At 55.5% G+C, this 27,491-nt stretch overlaps 1 protein-coding gene across 3 annotated transcripts in view; it reads left to right on the plus strand.

Moving 5' to 3' along the window:
- ARHGEF10L (Rho guanine nucleotide exchange factor 10 like) overlaps positions 1 to 27,258 on the plus strand; it is a gene marked incomplete at its 5' end in the record, with an annotated part of 109,303 nt that extends 82,045 nt beyond the window's left edge. For all 3 annotated transcript variants that reach the window (XM_079697396.1, XM_079697395.1, XM_079697397.1), the window contains 3 exons: positions 17,414 to 17,588; positions 24,788 to 24,910; positions 26,186 to 27,258. In XM_079697396.1, the coding sequence (XP_079553522.1) occupies positions 17,414 to 17,588; positions 24,788 to 24,910; positions 26,186 to 26,724 (837 nt within the window). In that variant the 3' untranslated portion in view covers positions 26,725 to 27,258. The remainder of the gene's footprint in view (positions 1 to 17,413; positions 17,589 to 24,787; positions 24,911 to 26,185) is intronic.
- Between the last annotated feature and the right edge of the window lie 233 nt (positions 27,259 to 27,491).

A 27,491-nucleotide genomic window follows, 5' to 3' on the forward strand; every position in this document is an offset into this window, starting at 1 on the left:
CATACTTTCCCTGCGGTCCTTTCACCGCTGAGTGAGATAATGCTTGGTCAGTGCCAGTGCCAGGAGATATTGGATTAGCGGCTCTTCTGGGTGCTGGAAAGGGAGGTGGGGTGAAAGGCAGCGCCGTGGGCAGAATCAGAGGATTTGGGTTTTGAACTATAATCAACCTTTGAGGAGAAGAGGGCTGGGGGCTGAAGGTGACCCACCCTTGAGGGGCTGCTTGAACAGGACCAGGACCTTTGACCTCACTGGCGGGGCTGGGCCTGGACAGAGGGGGTGGGCTCTGGGAGGGGCCGGGGAGGCGCCAGCAGGAAGGACACTGCTGCCTCCCCCACCCCAGCTTCTGGATTTCTTGGTCCTCTTTCTCCCAGGCAGAGCTGGAGTAGGAGCGGGGAGCCCTGAGCAGCTGCGGCCACAGACTCCCTTCCCAGCCCCTGGTTCTCGTTTGGGGGCTTCCCTGCTGCCCCGGACCCTGCCCTGTCACTTCCCTCAAGGGCCTGTCACCTTCTCGGCCTTCTGAGAGGAGGGTGAGCAGTGGGGACTGGCTCCCCAGGGCTTTAGAGGTCCCCAACTGACCTGGGTCTCAAGGCATTTGTCAGGAAAAAGGATGAGGCCCCCCTGCAGCCCCTGCCCAAGCATCCCTGCATTGTCACCACGCCAGGCCCAGTGCCCTCCCAGCTTTCTCGGCTGGCAGCCTGCGCAGGCTCTGACTCAGCCAGCAGCTGAGCACTGGGGCCCAGCTTAGGGCAGCGGTGAGAGGGAAGAGGGCCCAGCCCTGCCCTTGGAGGGCCTCCAGTCTGATGGGGGAGACCCAGCCCTGTCCCTGGGCATCTCCAGTCTGATGGGGGAGACCCAACCCTGCCCTTAAGGGGCCTCCAGTCTGATGGGGAGACACAGCTCTGCCCTTGGGGACCTCTAGTCTGATTGGGGAGATCCAACCTGTCCTTGGGGGGCCTCCAGTCTGATGGGAGAGACTCAGCCCTACTTTTGGGGACCTCTATTCTGATGGGGGAGATTCAGCCCTGCCCTTGGGGGGGCCTCCTGTCTGATAGGGGAGACACAGCTCTGCCCTGGGGGCCTCTAGTCTGATGGGGGAGACACAGCCTGCCCTCTGTTCTCCATATGGGAAAAGTGAGCCCAGAAACATGAAGAAGCCAAAAGCGGAGTGCGGACGAGACGGGAAGGAGCAGGCTTTCAGAGCTCCCTGTTGGCCAGCAGACATTCTCAGTGCTGCCAGCAGGGGAAATGGGACAGGAGAGGGAGAAGGCAGCCGAGGAAAGTGGGAGACAGGATGTGAGCTAAGAGTTGTTTTCAAGGAATAATCTTCTAAGAAAGGATCCAGAGGCCGTAGGACCCTGAAACCACAGGCCCGTGGGAGCAAAGTGGCTGCTGGTTGGGGCAGGCGGTGTGGGCAGCAGGGCCTGAGGAGCTGGTGAAAGCTGGGCCCCCAGGCAGCCCCTCCCAGGGCTACGAAACGTTCGGGAGGGGGAGGAATTGGGAGGCATCATCAAAGACAGAGACCCTGTCCCTGTCCCGGCCATGCCCACCTCGGGTCTGCTGGGCACCCCACTCCCTTGGAGGTGACTGATTTGCCAGCAGCCTGCTTCAGATTGGGGAGATCCTTGCCCCGCCAGGCTGTGCACCCTTGGACAAGGCCCTGGGCCTTCCTGGGCCTCAGTCACTTCATCTGTAAAATGGGATGACAGCAGTACTGTGTAGAGTTACAAGAGGACTCAATGGGAGGGTTTATATAAAGGGCTGTTTCACACAGTGCCTGGCACATACTAAGTGTTGGATGAGCATCGGTTATTGTGGTAATTGTTTGCCTAACTTAAGTCCTTATTGCTGTATATGTGGTTTGTTTGGAAAATCAAGCTCCTCCTTTAGAGTCGGCGGTGTTGGTGGGTGTGGGGTGTGTGTCCGCATTGCAGGTCTGCTGTCCCCTCGCTTCGCTTGCTGGAAGGCTTCCTTCTGCTGACAGCTGTCCTAGGAGCTTGAGACAGACGGGCGGAGGGAAGGATGGGGCCCAGGCCAGGCCCTCGCCCGATTGCGACCCTCACCAGCTGCCGTGCAGTCCCACCCAGGCCCTGCAGCAGCCCACTGACCCTCGGGCCAATCGGCCACGAGGCTCCAGCGTGAGGCTGCGATGATTTAAGATTAGTTCTGGACCAGCTGTCCTTAAGAAGGGGATCAATATGACCTTTGCCCTGCTCTGCATACCTGGAGGGCATCGGGAGGGCACTGGGTGGAGGCAGCCGGGATGGAGGAAGGGGTGGTGGAGGAGGCTCTGCAGAAGGGCGGGAGGGAGCCCAGGCCCGCCGCTCCCCCCACCCCCCCGCCCCACCGCCGTCCGCAGCCGGGGAAATTGAAAAGTTTGTGCGTGGCGCGATGCGAGCGGCTCGCCTTCAGTACACACAATCCTTTGCACAGTAACGAGGCGATCGCCATGCATATTTAATAAAACCTCGCTTCGCTGCTGCTTGGGAAAGAGGAAGCCTGCCCATCTCTGTGCCGGGGCTCTGGGAACTGCTCTGTCTGGCTGCTGCTAAATGATCGCCGGACCCAGCCAGCAGCTCCACGCTTGGCTTGGTGGCCAGACGACCCGAGGAGCAGCCTGTAGGCTGGGCTGCTGTCCAGGCAGCTGTGGTCCTGAAGGGGTGCCGAGGGCTCAGCACACGTCCTGCGGCAGCAGCGTGCCTCAGCTCAGACAAGAGGCATTGCTTAGTGGCAGCAACATGCTAGACTCTCCCCCAGGGCTGAGAACCCCTGTGGGGACTGGAGCGCCTCAGAGCTGCCTAGGGCTCCATGCCAGGGGCCCAGGAGTGTCCTGTCAGCTGAAGTGTGGTCGCATGGCTCTGGCCCAAGTGTACAGACATTGAGTGTTCATCCAGGGATTGTGTCAACTCTAAGGTCCTTTCCCTTGCTTCTCCCACCCCCCAGGAAGTAATAATAACCAACATGTATTGAGTGTGTAGTGTGGACCAGGCATGAGGTTAAGTGCTGTACATGTATTAGCTCATTTAATCCTCAAACCACCCTGTGAGATGGCTACTATTATTATTTCACTTTACAGATGAGGAAATAAGAGTCCCAGAGAGGTTAAGTGACTTGCCCAAAGTCACACAGCCAGAAGGAGGCAGAGTTGGGATCTGAACTCAGGCCTCCGACTGAGTTCTGAACTGAGGCATCTTAACCCCTGTGTTGGCTGCCTGGGTGGGCAGAGTCTCGGTCTCCTTTGAGCTGCATTGTCCCCCTGCAGTTTCTGTCCTGTCCTGTGTAACTCTCGGGCAGTGTTATTGTTTAAGTGCCTGCTTTTCCCACCAACACATCTTCTGGGCCAAGGATTGCACCCTGTTCATTTCCCCATGTCCATCTGGCTCACGTCGCTCACGTAGCAGGGACTCTAAGTAAATAGTAAATAGTCGCGGTGGACAGACGGAAGGTGGTGTCCTGATTTGCAGGCCTTTTGTGCAGGGGGTCGAGGGGGGTGGGCACAAGTGAGACCTGCTCTTAGCTCTTCAGGAGCTCGGAGTCCAGAATGAGGAGCAGACCCAGGACGGTCAGTGCCAGCCAAGTGGAAGGAAAGCTGTGGGGCGCGGCGTGGGGGCAGGCCCAGGCCTGGTGGGAACCCAGGGGAGACGCGAGGGGTTCTAGACACGGGGAGGAGGGAGAGGACAGGGGAGGTTTTCGGAGGTCAGGATCCCTGAGCTGGGCGGGGCAGGTGGGTCAGCTGTGATGCTGAACGGGGAGAGGAGGCGGGGAGGATGCCCTGAGCAGAGACAGCACCGAGGGCCAGCCCCTGCCGTGTCCATCAGGCCCACTTGGCCTCTGCCGGCAGCCCCTGACCTTGCTGAGCCCGTCCTGCGGAGCCGGGGCCGCAGTCTGTCTCTGGGCTCGATGCTTGCCCACCAACTGCTTATTCAGCTCCTTGATCCCAGCAGAGGCAGCAGCGAGGCCTGTTAAATAATAATGTAGCTCACCAGGCCCTGTGTCAACACCGCATCCTCCATGTTCATTATCTGGATCGCCACCTTCAAAGTCTAATCCAGTTGTCTGGAGTTCATTTTAACTGATCGCTGGAGGGGAAGTCGGCTGTGGGATGACTGTTGCATCTTAATTTAAAAAAAAAATGAATTAGCGACAGGCTGACAGGAGGCCTTCGGCTTGTGGGGTGCACTCTGCCGAGTCGGCCTGGTCAGGGCACCGGGGCAAGGCTGCTCCCCACCACAGCGTGTGCTGGGATCTCCGTTACCCCGGCTTAGGGGAGGGGGGCAGTAGTGAGAGGGAGGGGTGCTGGAGAAGGGGCTGGGCTGCAAGTGTGCTTTATGCGATTGGATCCTCGCGTCGCTGCAGGGGTCAGCTGGGCCCGTTGTGCAGATGGGGATGCCAACTAGAAAGCAGGCCCTTGACTTGTGGTCTGTGACCTCTGCTCCCCAGCCACGCTGGCCCCTCTATTGGCCTCTGAACATGCCAGGCTTCTTCCCACCACTAGGCCTTTGCCTCTGCTGTCCCCCTGCCTGGAGCAGGACCACTGTGCCCACAGCATGTCCCTCGGGCGGCTGCTTCTCATCCCCCAGTCTCGGCTCAGCTGCCACGTCCTCAGTGAGGCCTGCCCTGGCGGCTCCATCAGAGTCACCTCCACCTCCAGTCAGGGTCTTGACACGTCAGTGGCTTTATTGTCATCAGAGTGTTGGTCACTGTCTGAAATTGTCTCCAGGACTGTTGTTGTCCCTCTGCACTCACCCAGCCATAAACAGATGAAAACGGGGCCTGGTCTGTTTTGTTCACCAGCGCATCCCAGGGCCGGGCACTGCACCAGCTTCTCAGCCAGTGCTGGTGGAAGCGTGCAGGGACCCCCTCCTCTGTTGGGTGGGTTGAGAGTGGGGCTGGCTGCTGCCTTACGTGTTTGAAAATCCAGGCGGGAGGAGGTTTGGGGCTCTGGTGCCAGATGGAGAAGTGCCTTGGAGAAAGCAGGCCGGGAGGCTACACCAGAAAAGAGGTGGGAAGGAATTTGGGGAAAGGGCTGGTCAGAGGGTCTTGAGGCTGGGAGGGGTGGGTCCTGCTCAATAGCAGCCACCACCGCTGGGCAGAGGGACTCGGCAGGTGGGACAGATGCGGGTAGGACAGCTGTGTCACACAAGGGCCCAGGTCCCACCTCTGACTTGCCCCTGCGCCAGCCTTGAGGCGTTTCCAAGGCAGCCCCCTTTCTTCCCAGAACCTCCTGGGTGTGATTGCAGAAGTACAGGCCTGGGGCCAAGGCTCCCCCAGCCCTGCCTGGAAAATGCCGGAACACGGGGCAAGATACGTCTGGTTTGGGCCGTGGGCCTGGCTCCCACTCCACAGGGCTGTTGTGAGGGTTAATCGGGGCAGCTGTTTCTCATTGGGCCCCGGCGCCCCACCCTGGAGAAGCCTGTCTGGCCCCTCATCCATGTGCACTGGGTCACAGCACCGGCACTGGGCCCTTCTCCTCCACAGCACTTGCCACAATGATCAGATTCGCCAGATCGAGGCCCTGTAGGGCAGGACCGTGCCTGGTGGGCTCCCACCACATTCCTGGTGCCAAGACTAGGCTGATGTATAGTGGGTGCTCAGTGAAAGGTTGTGGAGAGAGAAGCAGTTTCCATCAGGGAAGTGGGCTCCGTCTGTGGTGGATCTAAGTGTGCAAGGAGCATGTGGCCAGGGCGGGCAGAAGAGCTGACCAGCTCCAGAGCTCGGTGCTGAGCACGGAAGGTGCTTCCCCAAGTGCGTGCTGTCAATAGTCCCGCCTTGTAGGGGTTCCAGCATCGTCTGCCCCGACTGCTCTGCCCCCTGCCACCACCCCGGCGCCTGGGTGCTGGCTTCTGATACCGGAACTCATGGGTTTTTTTTTTTTTTTTTTTTTTTTGCGGTACGCGTGCCTCTCACTGTTGTGGCCTCTCCCGTCGCGAAGCACAGGTTCCGGACGCGCAGGCTCAGTGGCCATGGCTCACGGGCCCAGCCGCTCCGTGGCACGCGGGTTCCTCCCAGACCGGGGCACGAACCCGCGTCCCCTGCATTGGCAGGCGGACTCTCAACCACTGCGCCACCAGGGAAGCCTGGAACTTATGCTTTTTGTCATTAAGCACGCCAGAGAAGAAACTTCTCTGGTTTCCTGGACACCATCAGACCCCAGATTTCCCCCTGCCCGTCCCAAGCACACCTGCCCTCCCCAGCCTTAACTTTCACGTTTAGTGCCCAAACTTAGTTTGCATGTATTAGCTGTTGTAAATCTATCATAACAGTGTGATGTGGCATGAATAATGCATCACCAGGCTGTATTAGTTTTCCGTCTCCTATCTTATTTATGACACGAAACAGGTGGGAATTTGCAAAAGCGAAATCCAGGCGCAGGGATTCTTGGGTAATGGTATGCAAATTGGTGTGAGCGTGGAAAGATGCACCAAGTCCTCGGGTGTCCAGGGAGCCTCCAAGGCCCAGAGCCCTGGTGTTCAGGTCACCCAAGCTTGTGGATCAGGAGTAATGATACTCCATGGGGTCATCTCAGTTCAGCAGTTTTCTCTGAATTTTTTTCAGTGTGTGTGTCATTGTTATTGTTGTCATCCTGTTTTTCTTTCTTGAATTAAATGTTGGCAGGTGAAACTCGAGAACTCAATTTTCTAAAGGTTGTGGAGACTTCCCAGGAGGAAAGTAACAAGTTCCAGAGGAGTGCAAGTGTTTTCTAGTAGCCTGAAGAAATGAGGTTAGATGTTCAGAAAGTCTTCCTTTCAGGAAGCTTATGAAGGATAGAATGTGGGGGGTGGATTTGGGGATCCCGTGGGGCTCCCTTCCTGGGGGCGCACCGATGGGTCAGAAGTGGTCCAGGGCCATGGTTGCCACCTCTGCTCTGGGGTCTGGGGGTTGTGGGGACATATCTCAAAGGACGTCCTGTGGGACTTGGGTGGCTAAGGGGCTGGGCTCCAGGCTTCCTCTCTTCTCACCAAGAAGAGCTCAGGGCTTTCTTGTCTCTGACGTTTGGTTTCCCCCCGTCCTGGAAGATTTAGGTTGATGAAAGGATTTCAAAGTTAAAGAAAAAATTGTTTGAAGCTGTTGGCTCAGGGAACAGGTTCTGTGAAACCATGGAGGAGAAAAGGGAGATGGTAGAGGGAAGGCAGATGGGAGGGGACGTTGGAGAGAGAACAGACTGGGACTGGAGATGGTGCAGGGCAGACGATGGCGCTGGGGGTGAGGTGTGGGGAGTGGGCGGTCCTCTGTCTTCTGAGCCTCTGTCCCCCAGCATCTCTGGCTGTCAGTCTGTCCTGCCCTCCACCATGGTTACTCTCCCCTCTGAGCCCTGCTGCAGGATTAGTGATGGGGACACCATAGGAGCAGTTGTCCAATCCCCTGGGGTTTGGCAAAGACACAGAGAGCCACGGACGGACCCACGGAATGCCAGGCCTTGGGCTGGGCCTTAATACAGTGGAGGCTGGGAGCGCTGGCGGGAGGGGTCACACCAGGAGAGGTTTAGGCCAGTGCCCCGTGCTTAGGGTGCACACGGTGGTTATGTCATGGCCTTTGGAAGCCTGGCCACTGGGCTGGGGGAGGGTCTGCCCTGTGGGAACCTCGAGACGCATTGCCGGCCGCCCCTGCTGTGGTCTGAGCAGACTCGGCTGATGGTCAGTGTGGACTCAGGAGCCAGGTTGGTTGGTTTCGACCCCCAGCTCCACCACCTATTGCCTCAGTTTCCCCACCTATAAAATGGGGATCATTACAGAACCTACCTCAGGACTAAGCAGCGTGATGTACGTAAAACTCCCAGGGCTCTCTGCCTGGTGAGGAGTCAGCACGGCGGGCAGGTGTCAGCCACTGTTTTATGGTGACTACAGGACCTGCTCAGGATCACAGGGACCCCCCCCCAGTAGGTGGTGGAGCCCAGATCTCAGGGTGCTTGTGACTCCAGTGCCTGTGCTCACGAGCACATGTGCATGTGAGTGCACATGGGTGCATGTACATGAGAGAGAGGGAAATAGGTTGAGTATATTAATGTCATATAGGTCCTTGTCTGTGATCTGAGAGTGCTGACGGCACCCTGTTGGGACCTGAGGGCCTGGGTCAAGCCTGGAATCAATCCCCCCTCTCCGTTATCCCCTGGCCCCATCCCCAGCTCCCACCCCCTCTGGACAGTCCCCATGATCTCTCACATGGCTGCCACAGCTCCCCAGCGCCTTGGGTGTGGACCTGCGCCTGGTCCGAGAGGCGGCCCTCTGCAGAGCCTTTCACTCATACCCTGAGCGGGACGGCAGGGAAGACGCCTTGGCCGAGCCTGCTCACCTCTGCTGCTGAGCCCAAGGGGAATCTGGAGTCCAGGCCGTCACAAGGCAGGAGGCCCCCCTCTGGTTAAGCAGGGGCCACAGGTGCTGAGCAGATGCCGTGTGAAGGGGTGGGGGCCATGGAGGGCTGGGTGGGTGCCTGGAATTGCACCACGCAGGCTCGCTAGGGCAGGGCCGGCAGGTGTAATGCCATCTGCCCCTTGGAGCTGGAAAGCATTGCTGAGCCACCACGGGGGTTCTTTCCAGAACAAAGCTCCCTCACACCTGACCCTGCTTCAGCCTGACCACCCAGGCTGCCTCTTCCCTGGCTCTTCCAGCCCCCAGCTCAGGGGTCGCACTGGCTGGGGCTCCAGTCCCTGTGCAGGGCCCTGGGCTCCAGCAGCGGCCCCCACCCCCATGGACCTGCCGCTCTGGTGTGGGTGTGGTGAGGGGGTCACGGGGCTGACAGAGACCCCCACTCATGAGTTAATGCTTATCGAGACTCACCCAGAGGCTGGTCCAAGCTCTTTGAGAGTAGCGACCTGTATAACCTTCACAACAGTTTAATGCCGGTGGTCACCTCATTACCCACCCTGTGAAAGTTGAGGAAACCGAGGCAGGAAGTGGTGGAACTGGGACCCAGACCCTGATGGTCTGGTCCTGAGCCCATGGCCTCAATACCTCTCGGAAGCAGGAGGCAGGTGACAAGATGACCTCAGGCCACAGCGATGTCACACCGAAGGTGAGCCAGGCAGCCGAGCTCGGCCCCACTACTTCCAGAACAGGCCACCCCCCTTCTGAGTCTCAATTTCCTCATCTGACCAGAGGCTCATCAGTCCCACCAAATCTCGGGGCTGGCGGGGGCTCCCAGAGTTGAGCTGAGCTGCGGTGAGCGCAGCCCAGATGCACACAGGTGCCGAGCTACATGTCCCCGGCTCTCCTGCTTGGTCTTCACCGGGGTCCCTGTGGTGCTGGAAAGGGACAGGCACCAGGCAGACCCCGGTGCAGCCCAGCTCCTGCTAGTCCAGAGCAAGGCTGGAGCAGACCCACAGCCAGGGTGCTCGGTGGCCCCAGGTGGCCTGCAGTCCGGCTCCCTCTCAGGTGTCCGCACTGCATCTGCTGGCTTGTATAATTGAAGAAAACAAAAGGAAATTAAATAGGACTAATGAGGAGACTATCCATAGCCCACACTTTGAGATGTTTTTTAGCCAGATACACAGGTGGATGTCAATTCGGTTTAGTTTTTTTTTGGTTGGTTGGTTTGTTTTCTTTTCCACTGTAGTTTATTACGGGATATTGAAGTTTTGTTTTTAAAGACAAAACGTTGGTGTGGCCACAGCAGGACAACCATCCCTGCAGTGGCGCTTTCTGTGGGCCTTGCTCTGGATGTGGTGGGTGGTAAGGAGGGTCTGTGCCCACCTCCTTATGTGCCTAGTGATAAAGAAGTTTCAATGCAGGAATTTTTAACTTGGCGGCGGGGGGCAAGAGTGGTTTACAGACTCTTTTGAGATGTTGGCAAAAACTATTGATCATCTTTCTAGAAAAATGCACCAAACACACCAAATTTTGCACAATCAATTCCAAAATGGGTTGTTGACGACAGGTTTGGGACCGGCTATCACTCTTAGGGCAGAGACGTCGTCCTTCCCTTTGTCCCTTCTAGGTTCCCGGGGTGGCCCTGAGCCAGGAGAGCCCAGCACCCAATGAAGTCTCTTGCTAGACAAGAAGGGCCTCGCCCCCACTTTACAGATGAGTAAACTGAGACCCAGAGGTGTTAACTGACTTGCTGGTAAGAGGTAGAGGTGGATGCCACATCTTAAGCCTCCCCACTGGCACAGCATCCCCTGGCCTTGACCAGGTCCGATTCTGAAGGCAGAGTGTTAAGCTTTGGACGGAGCCCCACAAAGGTGTCTGTCCATGGCTGAGAGGTCAGATGTAGGCTTTGGAGTCCCATTAGGGTGACCGACTGTCCCGTTTAGCCCAGACAAGGAGTTGGACTTCCAGTGCTACAACTGGGGTCTCTCTGGGCAAACTGGGACGAGTGGGTCACTCTAAGCTGGAATCCTGGCTTTCCCCCCATTTTCCAAGCACAGTGACTTTGTGAACGGCACTCAGCCTCTCAATTTGTTTTCTCAGCTGTAAAATGTTGGTAAGAATAAGATAGATAAGGGAAGGGAGTTGTGTCCTAATTGTCTTTAAAAGACTGCCTCTGCCTGCCCAGTGCAGCGGCTTGGAGCATGACCTCTGGGTCTCAATCCTCAGCCTGTCCCCTGGCTGGCGGAGTGACCCCACGCCGCTTTCTCTAAGCTTCGGCATCCTGCCTGTTAGGTGAGGATGGAAGGGTGGTGTCCTCATCCCAGGTTGCAGGGGTACTAAGCGGAGCCAGAGCTGGCAAGGTGCTGGTGAGTGCTCCGTGGATGGTCTCTGGGGCCATGACCGGGCCTCCCAGGCCAGCTGGTTGTGGTGACCGAGCAGCGAGTAGGAGGCAAGAGCCCCTTCACGCCCACACCCTGCTGGGGAGCTTGGCAGGAAGGTGTCGGGGGCTAGCGTGGAGCTTGGAGTCCACAGGTCAGGCCCACACCCCAACTCTGCCCCTGTCTGGCGGGTCACCTGGGCTCATCGCGTCCCGTTCTGGGCTCTTTCCCTCTTCTTTCGTGAAGGCCTCTGGGAAGATGAAATACCAGACATGGCATGGCCTGGCACACGGTAGGTGCCCAGAGAGCAGTAGCCTTCTGCCATTTCCTTGGCAGCCCCTGGCCCCCGAAGGCCCCAGCATCCCTTCCCGGCTCCTGGCGATATCACAGCTCTAATGACTTTGAGTGCTGAGCTGCTCACGCCAGGAATTTATGGAAACCAGGCCCAGAAGCATCACCTGGAGGCACATAAATATTGTAAGACTGAGGCTGGGCTGTGTCAGCACTACTTGGGATGGAATTACTCACCTGAGACCCTCTGAGCAGACGTCTGCTGCAGGGCTGCCCTGAGGCTGCTGGGAGAGGGTGAAGGGGACGGGGCTCCGGGGCGGCTGCAGGACGCTGGCTTGTCCCTGCTCCCCTGACCCGCTCCTGCCCACAGCCACATGCGTGGGGCGCTCACGGTGTGCTGGCTCCGTCCCATGAACCTCCCAGCACCCCATAAGGCAGGTTCTCCTTGTATCTCCGTTGGCAGATGAGAGGGGAGACCGAGTGACCCTGCCAGAGATGAGCTGGGAGCCGGGAGTCAGGCCCGGGCCCTCCCCTCCAGCGACCAACCTTTTTTTTTTTGAAAAATAACTTTACTCCCCTGACTCCCAACTTTCTAATTTAAAAGGAGGTTGAAAGAATAGTACAATGAATGCACAAATTGTCTTCACCTAGTAAACCAACTGTTAACATTTTACCATAATTTTCTTCCCCTATTATATACATATACACACACACCTTTTGGGGCTAACTCACTTAAAAGCTAGTTGCAGACATCATTGCCGTTCATACATAAATACTTCAGCTGGGCTCCCTTATATAACCTCAGTAGCAGTATCGTGCCCATCAATCTACCGACCATAGGCCCGTTTTCCCAGTTGTCTTCAAAATATAGCTACTCCCCATCGCCACCTCCGGCATCCAGCTGGGAACACATGTTGCATTTGGTTGTCATGTTTCTTTTGTCTCCTTTTAATCTAGAATAATTCCTCTCCTTTTTTTTTTTTTTTTTTTTGGCCTCCATGATAGTGACTTTTTTGAGGGATCCAAGCCAGTGTCTTCTCATAGGTCCCACCAGCTGGAATTGCCCCATTGTTTCCTCCTGATGAGATTGGAGTATTTAGCCAGATTCGGTGTAGGAAGCCGTGCCTTCCTATCGAATCCCTGGGGAGGAGGGAAATGCAGGCTGGTCCCATCCTGCATCACTTGGTTAAGGTGGGATCTGCCAGGTCTCCCCATCATAAAGGTACCAGTTTCCCTTTGTAATTACTGTGGGGGATTCTTGGAAGATGGGAGACTATCCTGTTCCTCAGTGAACTTTCACTACAAACTTTATTTAAAGAGGAGTTTCCTCCCCCCACTTAACCCTCCTCCTTTATTACTACTGCAAATTCAAAGAGTATTTTTAAAATCCAGTGTGCTATCATCCAGGACCATTGTTATTACTTTTGATGCTCAAATTGTCTCAGATTTGCACACCAGGAGCCCCTTTGTGCCGGGTCCTGGGTCCTGTGGACACTTCCTCATCATTCTTTGAGCACTTGCTTGCTTGTCTGCCTCTAGAGAAGCTCTAGGCTCATCTGGTACTTCCCCTGCCCTAATCAGCCATTTCTCCAGGGTTCCCTTTCATGGGGAATGGTGTTTAGAAACCAAGAAGTGGTGTGCTCACTGCTGCCGGGGTGTCATTGCTTCCAGACCCTTTCAGTGGACAGAGCCAGGAGAAAAATCTCAAGTTCATACTGATACCTCTAATTCAGGTCCAAGGTCATAGAGCTCTACCCTAACTTCTCACTCTACACTTGACTCTTCTGTTTACCCTGGTTCCCAATAATAACATCAGCGTACTTCAGTCACACTGTGTAGTTTCAGAATCACTGTGCCTGTTCCATTACCACCACCAAGCTTACTAAGTAAAGTTCAGGACTTTTTTTTTTATTATTATTATTTTTTTTTGCAGTACGCGGGCCTCTCACCGCTGTGGCCTCTCCCGTTGTGGAGCACAGGCTCCGGATGCGCAGGTTCAGCGGCCATGGCTCATGGGCCCAGCTGCTCCGCGGCATGTGGGATCTTCCCGGACTGGGGCACGAACCCGTGTCCCCTGCATCGGCAGGCAGACTCTCAACCACTGCGCCACCAGGGAAGCCCTGACTTCTCTTTTAATTAGATTCTGACGGCAGCACGCCGGGCTGACTGGCTGCAGACTCAGCTGCCGCTTTCCGTGGGCCCAGGTCTCTGGGTTATAGCGTGGTTTGGCTTTTTCGGAGGCAGGAAATGCTTCTGACCTTCCTCTGGGAGCCGGGCAGGAGTCTCGCTGCACGGGTATGAGCATGCGCACACCTTCCTGTTGGTATCTATGTGTTTGTGCATTCATGTGCAAGTACGTGCGTGCCGGTTTTTGGAAAAGTCTGCAGACGAAGCACGTTGGGTGCCCCTTCCATCCCGCTGCCCCATCCGTTCAGCCATCTGCTCGTCGACGGCGGGCATTGCGGGACTGTGGATCCGGCCTCAGGGTCTCATCTGTGATGGGGGTTGGTGGTTCCTCGGCTGGACTCTCCCAGCAAGGCCCCCCTCGGGGGAGCGTCCTGTTGTAACCATGGGCTCGGCCTGGGTCTGAGCCTTTAGGAAAGCTGAATGCAGGCTGGTGCAGGAAGATAACCACCACTCACCCCCGACAGCGGTCTCTTTCCTTGAAGGAGAGCTCCTCTCCGGAAAGGAGCTGCCGGCCAGCACTGCCAGGGCAGGGGACAGTAGACGGCGGAGCAAAAGGCCAGAGACTGGACATTCCTCCCCTTGCCCTGTGCTGCACGGACTGAGCCCAGCTTTGTGGAGGCTGTGAGAGGGCCAGGCCTCTCCCCACATCCCAGGGCTGCCTGGCTGAGCCTCCAGCGCCCGGGCCTTTATGGGGGCACCGTAGGGGAGCCAAGGAAGGAGCAACAGAGACACCCCCCCAGGAGGCCCTAGTCTGAGCCCCCAGTCTGAGGGAGGAAATCGCTCCCTGCCCTCTGAGTGTGCCCGGCCTGATACGCGACCCCCTCCTCTCCACTGGAGCGCCCACTTTGATGGAGATGAGGCACTCCTGCCCCAGAGGGAGCTGCAGCTTCTGCTCGAGGGGCCCCCCATCAGGGGTGAGTTGCGTGCTGGGACCCTGTCTCCCAAGAGCAGCCCGGGGCCCTTCCTCTGGGACCCTGCACCTTCCTGTCCCCCCAGCCCATCCGTCAGGCCACCCCACCTGGGCTGCAGAGCTCAGCCTGCAGGGACTGGCTCAGAAAAAGCCATTTCATCAGCCGTCTCACAGCCTTTTGCCCTCCGCGGGGCCCCGTGTTCTTTTTTTTTTTTTTAATTTATTTATTTTTGGCTGCATTGGGTCTTCGTTGCTATGCGCGGGCTTTCTCCAGTTGCGGCGGGCGGGGGCTACTCTTCCTTGCGGTGTGTGGGCTTCTCACTGCGGTGGCTTCTCTTGTTGTGGAGCACGGGCTCTAGGCGCACGGGCTTCAGTAGTTGCAGCATGTGGGCTCAGTAGTTGTGGCGCACGGGCTTAGTGGCTCCGCGACACGTGGGATCTTCCCAGACCAAGGCTCGAACCCATGTCCCCTGCATTGGCAGGCGGGTTCTTAACCACTGCGCCACCAGGGAAGCCTGGGCCCCGTGTTCTGATCGGGAGTGAGTACTGAGTTCATTGGCTTGGCTCCCCCTTGGCTCCCCATGGACCCCCCCCTGCCCCCGCTTCTTTATCTCAGTGGGAAACCTCCAGTGATTTGAACTGGGATGGAGTTGGGGCTGAGCCAGGGCTGGTGTGACAGCGGCAAAAGAACACGAGTCCTTTCATTGCCACTTCTCACTGGCTAAGCCCACGCGAGGCCCAGAATTCCAGCCCGCTGCCGCACAGCCCTCGAACTGAACTTCTTTCGAAGGTAAACCTGAACTTGTCACTTAGCAGGCTCAGCCCCCTCCCGCACTTAAATACAATCTAAACTCTTCACTGTGGACTTCAGGGCTGCCGGGTGTGATCTGGCCCCTGACCGCCTCTGCCACCTCTGTCTTGTCACCGTGCTCCCCAACACTGACCACCTTTCTGTTTCTCAAACATGGCCAGTTCATTCCTGCCCCAGGGCTCTTGCACTTGCTGTACCCTTTGCCTGACATGCTCTCCCCTCCCCCATCCCACATCCCAGATCCGATTCCTTCACATTTTTATTGTCTCTGACAAATACTACCTCCTAGAGAGACTTTCTCTGGTCACCCAATCTTAATGGCACCCAGTATTTTTCCCAGTATTTTTACTATTGGGAGTAATCTTTATTTGTTTTAACTGTGTGGGCCCCTTGTTTATCTTGTTCATCACTATATTCCCAGCACCTAGACCCACGCCAGGAATACCATAGGGGCTCAAGAACATCTGTTGGATGGATGAGGCCGTATTAGGAACTGGATTTGTGCTAAGCTCTCCCTCACCCAGGAGTCCCTATAACTCTCACGACAGCCTCCACCTACAAATGGGGAGACTGAGGCCCAGACCTGGGAAGTTATTGAGGAAAAATGAGGTTTAACAGCAGGCCTGATTCCACACTGATGTTCTGGCCAACACCTCCTGCTGTCCTGGGCTTTCACGCAAGATCTGCTCTTTATAGAACAACAAAAAAGGAAAATCAGACAACTGGAAAGGAGGAAAATCAGCAGATACGGCCCTGGAATAATCCTCAGTGCGCAGGTTTCACCTCTCCTGCCCCTTCCCCTCCCCCAGTGTTGAAGGTGGCCTTTTGCTTTTGTTTCTTTTTGCAATGACTGCTATAACATTCACATTCTTCTACGTTCATCACACAGTCTCTGTAAACATGACGTTGAATAGATGTAGGACAGCCCACTGGCTGGAGGCACCAGAGTTACCTGACTGTCTCTAGTGCTTGGGCCTCTATCTAGCCTGGTGCGCTGGGGTTGTCGATGTTTAAGTAACAACTCAATGTCATGGCTGGAATTCAAGCATCCATCCATTCGCTCTTTGACCAGATTTCACTGTGCGCTGGGCCGTATGCAGAACAGGGAGGGTGTTGACGGGCCTGAGGCTCAGTGTCTGTCCTTGGAGTTCATGGACCGGTGTGGGAGGCAGCCAAGCAGGGCCAGAGTGGAATAGATGTCATCAGGCTGGAATGTGGCAGGCGGAGGAAGTGGCCGGTGCAGGGGTGGCTGGAGTGGGCTTCATGGTTGAAGATGGTGAAAAGCTTTTCCCAGGAGGGCAGTGGGTGGTGCACGTTGCCGACAGGCCATCTCGAGGCCAGAGGCGTGGCTGCATAGTGCATCCTGAGCATCCTCCAGGCCTGGGCTCTGGTTGGCCTGGAGCATAGGGAGCCTGCCAGGAAAGGTGGGAGTTGGGGCAGAGCTGAGGCCTGGAAAGCCCAGCTAAGGAACTGAGACTTTCTCCTGCAGTAGATGGGAAGCCTGATGTTTATCTCCTCTCTTTGTAAGAGTTTTTTTTTTTTTCTTAAATTAATTAATTAATTTATTTTTGGCTGTGTTGGGTCTCTGTTGCTGCACACGGGCTTTCTCTAGTTGCGGTGAGCGGGGGCCACTCTTCGTGGCTGTGTGCGGGCTTCTCATCGTGGTGGCTTCTCTTGTTGTGGAGGACGGGCTCTAGGCGCGCAGGCGTTAGTAGTTGTGGCTCATGGGCTCTAGAGCGCAGGCTCAGTAGTTGCGGCGCATGGGCTTAGTTGCTACGTGCCATGTGGGATCTTCCAGGACCAGGGCTCAAACCCGTGTCCCCTGCATTGGCAGGCGGATTCTTAACCACTGTGTCACCAGGGAAGCCCTTTTTTATTAAAGATCAAAATTTTATTTAAAACTGTAAAAAAATGTCAAATAGCACGTAATGGTTTACCTGGAAAGGCCCTTCCTACTCCCCGTCTCCAGTCCTGCTTCCTGGAAGAAAATACTTTCACCTGTTCTGTTTTTAATCCACCGGGCACTTTTCTTGTGACTCAATTGTGTGCTCCACTGTTTCTGGATTTATCAGTTTTGGGACATTATGTCTCGCCTCCCTGCAGTGAAGACGAGGGTTTGGCTCACGCCACCCACCTGCCTTCCCCGATAGTTCTGTTCTGTTGGTGCCTTCAGACCTTTAGATAATATACGTAAGCTCTCACTTCCTCTTCCGTAGACTTGCAGCTCTGTCTTTCCTTTGCATCAGTGTCATGGTAGAGCCTGGTGTGTGCTTGTCTTCCCTCGCTCCACGTTTGGTGCTGTCACGTGGGTAGCTCGAGGTGGGCCATGTTAGAAGTATTTACACCACGGGAATCAGACACAACACACCAGGATTCCCCCCGCCAGTTGTTAAAATGTTTACCGACACAGCACTGCCGGGCTCCTGAGGCTTCTTCCCTCTGACTTGGGTTCAGGAAGAGGCCAGGTTAGCTTGGCTCCCAGAGGCTTGGCTGGCTGGCCCCGCCCAGCACTGACAGCCCTCCCTCTGTGCTGCAGCAAAGCTTCGAGGCACACCAGGACGCCGCCGCGAGTGTGACACACATGGTGAAGGCGGGAAGCGGCGTCTGGATGGCCTTCTCCTCCGGCTCCTCCATCCGCCTCTTTCACACGGAGACGCTGGAGCATCTGCAGGAGATCAACATCGCCACCAGGACCACCTTCCTGCTGCCAGGTGAGGCTGCTGCTGGGCCGTGCCCTGCTGTCCTGGGGCTGTGAAGGGAGGGAGGGAGCAGACATCCGGGAAGCAGCTTCCACGGCCAGGCCAGCCCATCTCATTAACCCTTGAGGCAGCCTTTGGTCAGCCTTGAAAACTGGGCCTCCCAGAGGGGAAGCAGTGGGCTCAGGATTTGAACCCAGGCCTGTCCTTCCAAAGCCCTTCTGGCTGTCACCACAGCACAGCAGGCGGGGGCTCGTGGGAAGTCAGGCTCTGAGCTCAGGGGACTCCCCCAAGTCAGGCTGCCACTAAAAAGCCACGCTGGGCAGGAAGCCAGGCTCATCTATATCTGCCACTCCTCAGGTTGACCAAAACCCCATTTCCGCCTCAAATCGCCTTCAGAATAAGGCAAAGGGAAAGAGAGACAGTCAACTAAGGGTCTCTTTCCTTAGAGATTTTTAAAGAAAGGCAATTGTCCCCCTTAGTTTGCCATCAGGTTTGGGGCAAGGGAGGGTGAAGACCTTGGACGCCACCCCTTGGGGCCCGTGCTTCCTCCTGCAGAGCTGTTTGTGAGACCCGAGGAGAGGATTAAGATCTGAGCTCACCTAGCACCCCCGCTGCCACCCAGCATCTGCCGAGGCCTCTGTAGAATCGGCTGCAGGCATCTCCCCTACTGTCTGCTGCCCCAGTCGCTGCCCAGATCCCTGTGGGCTGTGCTGGGAGCCAGGGCAGACATGTGCTCAGGGTCCATCCCTACCCCCAGCGGGCTTTAGAGCAGCCCTCAGGGCTGGCAGGCCTTGGCCTGCCTTGCCCTGACCCAGGGCTGGTCTGGGAGGGTATGGGGACTGTTCTGTTCAAGCTCAGACGACTGGGCTGGATGCAGCAGCTGGGGGCGCCGAAGGGCCCCAGGGCCAGGGAAACAGAGAGGCGTGGCAGGCTGAACCCGGAGCTGATTGTGAGAGGGGCTCGGCAGATGGGCCTTGGCAGAGGCTGGAAGCGGCCCGGGGGTGGGGTGGGGGGGCAGGGTTGGTTACTAACAACAAGATCAACAACAACAGTGATAGTATCTAGTAGCTGCCAGCCTGCCAGGAGCCCTACAGTGAGCTAGGTCCCAAGGGCTTTATGTACAGGATCTCACTGTCCCCATTTTACAGATGCAGAAACTGAGGTTTGTTCAGCAGGGTAAAGTGGCCAGAGGCAGGACAGGGAGTCACATGAGGTCGGACTCAGTTCAGAGTCCCACTGGGCGTAACAGGGGAAGAGATGTTTTCAGAGGTGGCCAGAGTCCTGGCTTGGCCACTGTTGGGTCTTAGCAGGTCTCTTTGCTTCCTGGAACCTCTGGTCCCTGTGTGGGATGGAAAGTGGTTCCTGGCTCAGGATAAATGGCGTCAGGCATGGGAAAACGCCTTGCCTAGGTCTGGGGCATCCATGAGGAGAATGAACGGCTTCCTAACCTGCTCCTGGGGTCTGGGGTAGGGGCTTGGGGGACCTATGTTATGTTCCTATGTTCCTCGCTCCCTCCCTCCCTCCCTCCCTTCCTTCCTTTTTTTTAGCTTTAGCTTCATTGTCTTTCATAGTATTTATATATGAGGTAAATCTATTTTAATTACAGTACACGTTTCTCAGTATCACAGAAATATTTCCACATTTATGCTGATAGCTAAATTATTTCAAGCTAGTGGAACAATGGAAGAAATAGATAATCTTATGGGCCTTTTGCATCTTCTCAGTCTATCTGTGGGGATGGTGGAAAGTAGAGAAAGAATCAAGTTTATCAAGCGGTCAGAGGCAGGCTTTGTGGACAGACCCGCTGCAGGCGGAAAACCAGCAGGTTCCCGCTGCACAACTCCGACCCCACTGTGGGTTTAAAATGCATTTTCACGTCCACTGTCTTGACTTGTTCTTTGCAGTTACCCTTAAAGAAGAAAGGACATTGGCTTTCATGAGCAGGTAAACGGAGGCCCAGGAGCTTAAATAACTGGTCTCAGGTCACTCCGCTGAGGGTCCAGAGCCAGGACCCAAGTCACAGCTCTCTCACAGACTAACTGGGCGGCCTCCCCCTTCCCGGGCCTCCGTTTCCCCATCTGTACAGCGAGGGCCATAGATCTGAGTCGGAGCTTGTAGGGCAGACCAGAGCCCGGAGTTAGACAGGCCCTGCTGGGATCCTGGCTCTGCCGCCTTCCAGCTCTGTGACCGGGAGCAAGTGGGGTGCCTCTCCCACCTTCCGTCCCTGCCTCTCAGGGCAGGTGTGGGCCTTACCTGAGGTGGTGAGGACAGCGCCCCATGGTCCCCGGCTCCAGTGCGTGATGGTGTCATCCACCATCGTTATCTTCATGGCAGTCCCTGCCCCTCATGGCACTGGTCCCCTTAGGCCGTGCATCACCCCCCAACCCTCCAGTCAGGGCCCCTCCCACCACATCGGCACAGACAGAAGCCACCTGTCCGCTTGCCCGACCTCCCGGAGCTGGGCCCTGGACATGTCAGAGTGGAGGCTGAGCTTCCTGCGTTCAGGGCTTCCCGAAGGTCCCGAGGAGTTACTGTCCTGGGTCGCCTTCCCCCAGGCCTGACCTTTTCTAACACTGGGGAACTCGGGCCCCTACTGGCCAGGACACCGTGAGCCCAAGAGGAGCCAGCCCTGGGTGGAGGGGGGCGTCAAATCCACCCTACGCTGTGCCCTGGCAGAAGAACAGAGCAGGATTCTTAAATTCTTTATTAGAGATACTTTAAAAAGGCTTTTAGGTATTTTTTCTTCCCCCATACCACCAAATGAAATAATTGTGTAATTACTAATAAATTTGTTCCCCCTCTAAGTGCGGATTTTTTTTAAGGGCATGTTAAAAATTCATCGCGCTTCCTTTTCCCGACCCCTTTCCTCCACTTGCGGCCCAACTGGTATTAATGCATTTTTGAACCTAAACTCCCTCCTCCTCTTAACTAGACAGGTCATTAATAAAATGTTCTCTGAGAGCCTGAGCTTTTTAATGTTGTATATCTCCAGATAGATGGCTTGGGTGAGTTGAACACTGCTGCATTAAGTCTCTGTGATGAAATATTTATCCACCATTAGACTTTCTTTTTTTCCTTTCGTGCTGTTTGTGAAGTGCCTTGCTCTTTTCCTCGAGGCAGAGTGGGAGGAGGAAGGGCCTCGGAATGAGGTCTGCAGATGAAGTCATTTCTCCATTCCAGCATCTCTTTTGGTTTCTCGCTGCCTTCCTTTCATTTGCCAGGTTTCTGCTGTCCAGTGGGGGCCGAGGGGAGGCAGGGGCATCAGGAAATGGTCTCCTGCTGGTCCTAAGGCCCCAGGGGCCCTGGAAAAGGAGGGGAGGCATGTGAGATGAAACGTTTGCCACTGCTCCCTCTCTTGGCTTTTATTATTTTTGTGGGTTTCTGGCTCTGATGGAGCTGATCTCAAGAGACTAGGTCCTTTTAATAATCACAAATATCGTCCTAATAGCCTCCATTTTTTGATTATATGTTATGGGCCAAGAGCTGTGCTCAACTGTGTGTATATATTATACTGTGTGTATAGATATATATATATTTATATACATACTCCCTATGTATATGTACATATATAATATTGCTAATAATCATAAAATTGAGCAAGGGACATTTGTAATACTCATTGAACAATGAGAGGCAGTGGCTTGTTGATTCATGCAGCTGGTAAGTGACAGCAACACGTGTGTCCTTACTCACTTCTCTGCTTTCATGCATTCATTCTTTCATTCATTCATTTACTCATAGGTCCTTTTTAAAAATATTTATTGAGGTACAGTTGATTTACAATATAAGTTTCCGGTGTACAACATAGTGATTCACAATTTTTAAAGGTTATACCCCATTTATAGTTGTTATGACATATTGGCTATATTCCGTGTGTTGTACAATATATCCTTGTAGCACATTTATTTTATATCTGGTAGTTAGTACCTTCTAATCCCCTTCCTCTGTCCTGACCCACCCCCGGTCCCTCTCCCTACTGGAAACCACTAGTTTGTTCTCTAGATCTGAACTCACAGCTCCTTTTCGAGTGTCTACCATGAACCAGGGTATTCGGCCGGGAGCTGGGGAGTCAACTTTGAGACACAGATAAGCTGCTGCCCTCAGGAAGCTTACATTTGGGAAGGCAAACAGTAAGTGAGCAAAGGGAGAAATAGAGGAATTACAGACCTTGAGCAGAGCCAAGAAGAGAAGACAGGTGGTGACGTGAGAGGGCTCACAGCACGAGCCTCCTGCGCTTTCTGATTTCACGAGGGCTGGGAGCACCCACGGTTGGACTGTCCTCTGAGGCTGTCCTAGCAGTTGGGAGCCTACACTCTCTGAGCTGATGAGGATGTGGGGAAGAGTCCCTGCTCCCCCAAACCCAGATACTGTTTGTGAAATAGCCCCTGACAAACTGGCTTTTTTCCCACCGTGGTTTCCATTTCCGCATTGAATCAACACTGTGAATAAGACTCGCTGAGTTTGCATCACGTCGCCAGGTTCATATATCCCGCTGCCTGCTGACAGCTCCACTTGGGTATCTAATGTGCATTTCAGACGACATCCAGTATTGAACTTGGACTCCTACCCCAAGCCTGCTCCTCCTTGGTCTTGGTCCACAGCACTGCCATGCACCCAGCTGCTTGAGACAAAAAACTCCGAGCTGTCCTTGATTCCTCTCCCCTCCCCCCTCCCCTTCAGTCTGTCAGCAGGTCTGTCTCTAACCTGTTGGTTTCTCACCATCTCCCTGCCACCACCGTGTCTCGGATGCCACCATCCCTGCCTTGCTGGTCTCCTTGCTCCCCCCATCACCCCAGTCCTCCGTCTCATTGCAGCTAAAATGCTCCTCTAAAATCCGGGTGCATCACTCTCCTGCTTAGACCTGCCAACTCCTCCTCATCACACTCGGAATGAACAGTCAAAGCCCTAGCCCTGGCCCATCCACTCTTCTGACCCTCCCCCCGTCGTCTCACAGAGCCCTCATCCCCAAGCTGCACTGGCTCAGTCCTCCACAGACTGCGAGCTCATCTCGTCACAGGGCCTTTGCACGTGCCGCCTCCAGGGCTTTTGCTTGGGTCTTGGTGTGGCTGCCGCCTCCTTGTCATTGGATGCAGCCTCCCCATCCCCCCAGGAAGCAGAGTAAGGCACAAAACCCCGGCATCCCCCCACCCACTCTCTGCCTCACTGCCTCATTTCACTCCTCTGCCTAGTAGCTATATTCCTTGTTTCTGTTTTCTTTTCCTCTTCCCCTCCCAAGGCTGCATTAGTACGGTAGCTACCATTAAAATTAAAATGAAAGGAAATTACAAACTCAGCCCCTCAGTCCCACTAGCCACATTTCAAGTGTCAGTAGCCATATGTGGCTAATGGTTACCGAACTGGACAGTGTGGTAGAGAACCTTTTCATTATTGTAGAAAGTTCTAGAATGTTTGCTCCTTAGGAGCAGAACTTTGTGTGTGTGGTTCCCCCTGTGCCTCCAGCACCGAGTGCAGCGTCCTGCACACAGTAGGTCCTGGGGATGTGCTGGGGTGCCGAGTGAATGGATGGGTGATGGTATAGACCAGTGTGTTAGGAAATGCTGTGTGAACCCGAAGATAGTAACCTTCCTTCTGGGGTGACCATGGAGCCACGCCATTCTGCTCTGAGACTCTGCTCTGTAGAGGAAGCCCATACACCTACAGGTATGGAACTCAAGTAATTTGCTCGAGAGTAGAGAGGCAGTGAAAGCATCAGGTTGTAAGAAGCAGCAGACCTGAGCTGTGCTCCTCCACACTCCCCACCCCGCACTCATCAGCTGGGTGACCTCTTTGGACCTTAATATGCTTGTCTGGAAAATGGGCACAGCATCCGGGTCTTGCATACCTCTCAGCTGTTGCAAGGCGTATGTCAGGCTAAGGCAGGTATACGAAGTGCTTTGGAAACTGCAAAGCAGTATTTCTCAAAGTGTGGTCCCGGGCCCAGCAGCATCGGTATCACCTGGGAACTTGCTGGAAATGCAGTTTGGGGGCTCACCTCTGGGGTTGGCCCCTCAGTTATCAGCCCTCCTGGTGGTGCTGATGCATGCCCAGCTTGAGAACCCCCTGTTCTAAGCATCACTTCACGTCATGGCATGACTTTGAATTTGAGGAGAGAATAATCTTGTCCTTGGGCAGAAGAATTCAGGCCAGAAGTGAGATGGTCCTTTGGAGGGGCAGGAGTGGGCCCCCAGCTCCTCCCTCATGCCCATTCCCGTTGACCGGAATTGTTAGCAATGGATGCAGCGAGGATGGCAGACGGCCCCTACCTGTGAGTGCCATGTACCAGCCACTGGATTATGTGATTTACAATCATTGGCACATTTACTCCTCAGGACAAGGCTTTGAAATATCATCGTCGCCTTTTGCAAGTGAGGGAGCCATGCCACAGACAGGTTTTGTTTCTGGCCCCGGGACATGGAGCTAGGAAGTAGCAGAGCCGGGGTTTGAACGCAGCGCCTGGCCCCGCAGCCGTGCTCGCAGCCGCCATGCTGTGCAGCCCACACTGTGCTTCCTCCCTGTGAAGAGCAGAGGGACCCGCCTTCCCTGCTATTGCTGTTCTCACTAAAAGGAAGAGACAGCCCCGGGGATAGCCAGATAAGAACTAATCTGGACTGGCATCAGAAACATGCTAGTTCCTGGTGCTGAGTGCCCGTTTCACTGTTGGGCCCGGGGACTGCAGGGTACACTGCCCTCGCCAGAGGAAGGGCCCATGTGGGCAAAATGTTAAGCCCGGGCTGGAAACCAAGGGGCTGCAACAGACTGCTAACTCACCTGGACCCCTCCCCATGCATCCCTTCTGCACCATCTGCTTCACCCTCAAACCCCCACTTTCCCAGGCCTCCCTTCACTCCCCAGCTGGCCAGTTGTGTCCCTGGCATGGGCGGCCCTTAGCGTACACCTTGTGCCAGATAAGCCAGCCATGCTCACATGGGCCAGTACCGTGGCCTTCCTTCATAGCATCCCCAAGGCAGCCCCGCTTTACATAGGAGGAAATGAGTCTGCATCAGGGGAGCACTCAGCTGGGGGACCCAGGGGCCACACCCTAGCCAGGTTAGCCTCCCAAGCCCCATATCTTAATCACAACCCTGTCCAGCTTCTTGCTTATCTCAGGAGAGGAGCCCAGACTGTGCCATTTTCTCACCTGCAGTGGCCCCCATCCACTGCCCCCTGCCCCCAAGAGAATGTACTGCTCATGCTGGCTTCTCCCTCTGCAGGCCAGAAGCACCTGTGTGTCACCAGCCTCCTCATCTGCCAGGGTCTGCTCTGGGTGGGCACTGACCAGGGTGTCATCGTCCTGCTGCCTGTGCCTCGGCTGGAAGGCATCCCTAAGATCACAGGTGAGACTCTGGGAGCCAGTCCTGCAGGGCCCGGGGAGTCAGCTGCCTATGGCCAGGGAAGGGTGGATCTTGTGCCCAGATGTTTGCACTCTCTTCTGATATGGGGGTGGGGGGTCCATTCTCTAACGTCCTCTGTCATCGCAGGTGGCACTGTGGCTCAGTGGAGTTAAATCACCTTGGCCTTGCGGTCTCCTTCTGAGTCTTCTTTCTGAGTCTCAATTACCTAATCTAGCAATGGGCACAGTAGGCATACTGGCCAGATGGTTTGGGGATTGGCTGAGACACCTGACTAATGGTAGAGGATCTTCGGGGCCCCTTCTGCCCCCTCCCCACAGCAGCTTCAAAGTGTCCAGGCTCCAGTGGTAGAAATAACTGAGGACTCCTGGGGCTGGGGGTCCATGTGCAGCTGTGTTTGCATGGATTAGAGGGAGGGCTGCCCTGACTGTGGCACTGGGGTCCAGGATCAGGGAAGACCCCGGAACTCTGGGCCCCTCTCTGCCTCTGCCCTGAGGGTGAGGACGAAGTGGCCTCTTTCAGCTGCTGCCGGAGGGCAGGGCTGAGTGCAGTGGGAGGGAGAAGTCCTGAGGGAGACCAGCCCCAGGTGGATCTCAAACCTCTCTGCCAAAGAAGACTCTCTTCCTAAATTGTAAGATTTCCCATTTTCATGATTTTATCACATAGGTCAATTTGTTCATCCCAGGCTTGGTCCTGGGGTTGCAGGGATGCATTGGGCAGAGACCCTGCCCCCAAATGCTGAGAGTCTGGTAGGGGCAGCTTGTAGCCAGGGTAGCAGGTGCTATGATGGCAGGTGTCCTGGAATCTGCATTGCATAGAGACAGGAGTGATCATTTCTTCATGGCTGAAGGCAAGAAGGGTGCCCTGTGGAGGGGCTGAGCTGGGCTTCAAGGCTGAGCTGTAGAGTTAGGTGGATGGGAAAGGCTCTCTAGGCAGAGGCAATGGCTTGGGCAAAAGCACAGAGATGTGAGGATGGCTCAGGCAGGGAGCTGCAGGTGCTTTCACACCGAGGTTCCCCATGTGGTTTATAAAGTCACTTGTGTTCCCCTGCTCCAGTTCTCCAAAAAAAGTAGCCCTGGAGCATGAAGAGCCCTCCCCCAGACCCATGGCCTTCTGGGAAGATAACAACGTAGATCGCAGTAACCAAAAACAAAAAAAACCAAAAAAAACAAAAACAAAACCCAGAAATTCTCCAAGAGACTTGTTGGGTCTTTAAAACTCTGGGCCTTTGGGCCCCTTCTCTCTGCCCTCTTCCTGCAGGGAAAGGCATGGTCTCGCTCAACGGTCACTGTGGGCCTGTGGCCTTTTTGGCCGTGGCCACCAGCATCTTGGCCCCCGATATCCTGCGGAGTGACCAGGAGGAGGCCGAGGGGCCGCAAGCCGAGGAGGACAAGCCGGACGGTCAGGCTCATGAGCCAGCACCCGTGCCCGCGAGCCACGTGGGCCGAGAGCTGACCCGCAAGAAGGGCATCCTTTTGCAGTACCGCCTGCGCTCCACTGCCCACCTCCCGGGCCCGCTGCTCTCTGTGCGGGAGCCGGAGCCCATGGACGGCTCAGCCCTGGAGCACAGTGAGGAGGACGGCTCCATCTATGAGATGGCTGATGACCCTGACATCTGGGTGCGCAGCCGGCCCTGTGCCCGTGACGCTCACCGCAAGGAGATCTGCTCGGTGGCCATCATCTCCGGAGGGCAGGGCTACCGCCACTTTGGCAGCGCCCCGGGCGGCAGCGGGAAACCAGCCCTCTGTGGGGAGACGGACAGCGCCCTCCTCATCTGGCAGGTGCCCTTGACGCTATAGCCCCCACCCAGGCCACGCAGCTGCAGGCCTGGCCACAGCCAAGCCAGTCTCTCGGCCTGCTATGGACCCTCCCAGTGGTCCAGGGTCCCCAGGGAGCACTGGGTGGCAACGCCTTCCAGGGACGTGCATGGCACCACGCGGACGGGCCTGGAACTCTGGTGACTACCTGAGCGGGGCAGAGGAAAACCTCTTCCTTTTTAAGAAAAAAAAAAAATTCAGAGTGTTTAGGGGAGTGGTTTGGGTTTGGGGAGAGGGAGGACACCTCTGGAGAAGATGGCCTTCTTTTTAAAAGCAAAAAACACAAAACCTCACAATTGCCTGGCAAGCCCAGTGCCTCTTGTCCAGGCCCGAGCAGGGCTCAGGGGCGGCCACGCACCCTTCCTGGAAGGGTGCGTGTGTGTGAGTGTATGAGAGTGTGTGGGCTGGTGTGTGAATATATATAAATACGTATATATGGTGTATATTATATGTGTATAAAGTCTGTACATATTGGAGCTCTGGGAGATGCTGGAATAAAAGGCAAGAATAACTTCAGTACTTGGATTGAGGGTTGTTGTTGTTTTGTTGTTTCGAGATGTGATGGGGGAAGAGACAGAGCAGCTGTCACTGGATAGGGTTTGTTCTGGAACCAGCAGGAAGGATCCAGGCCAGGCACCGCGAGAACAGGCCCTAGAACTGTGCTGTCCGGTGCAGTCGCCGTTGGTCACATGTAGCTGTTTAATTTTTTAATGAATTAAAATGAAATAAAATCACAGATTCAATTGTTC

This window comes from Hyperoodon ampullatus (genome assembly GCF_949752795.1).
Source record: "Hyperoodon ampullatus genome assembly, chromosome: 2".
Classification (NCBI taxonomy): Eukaryota; Metazoa; Chordata; class Mammalia; order Artiodactyla; family Ziphiidae; genus Hyperoodon; species Hyperoodon ampullatus.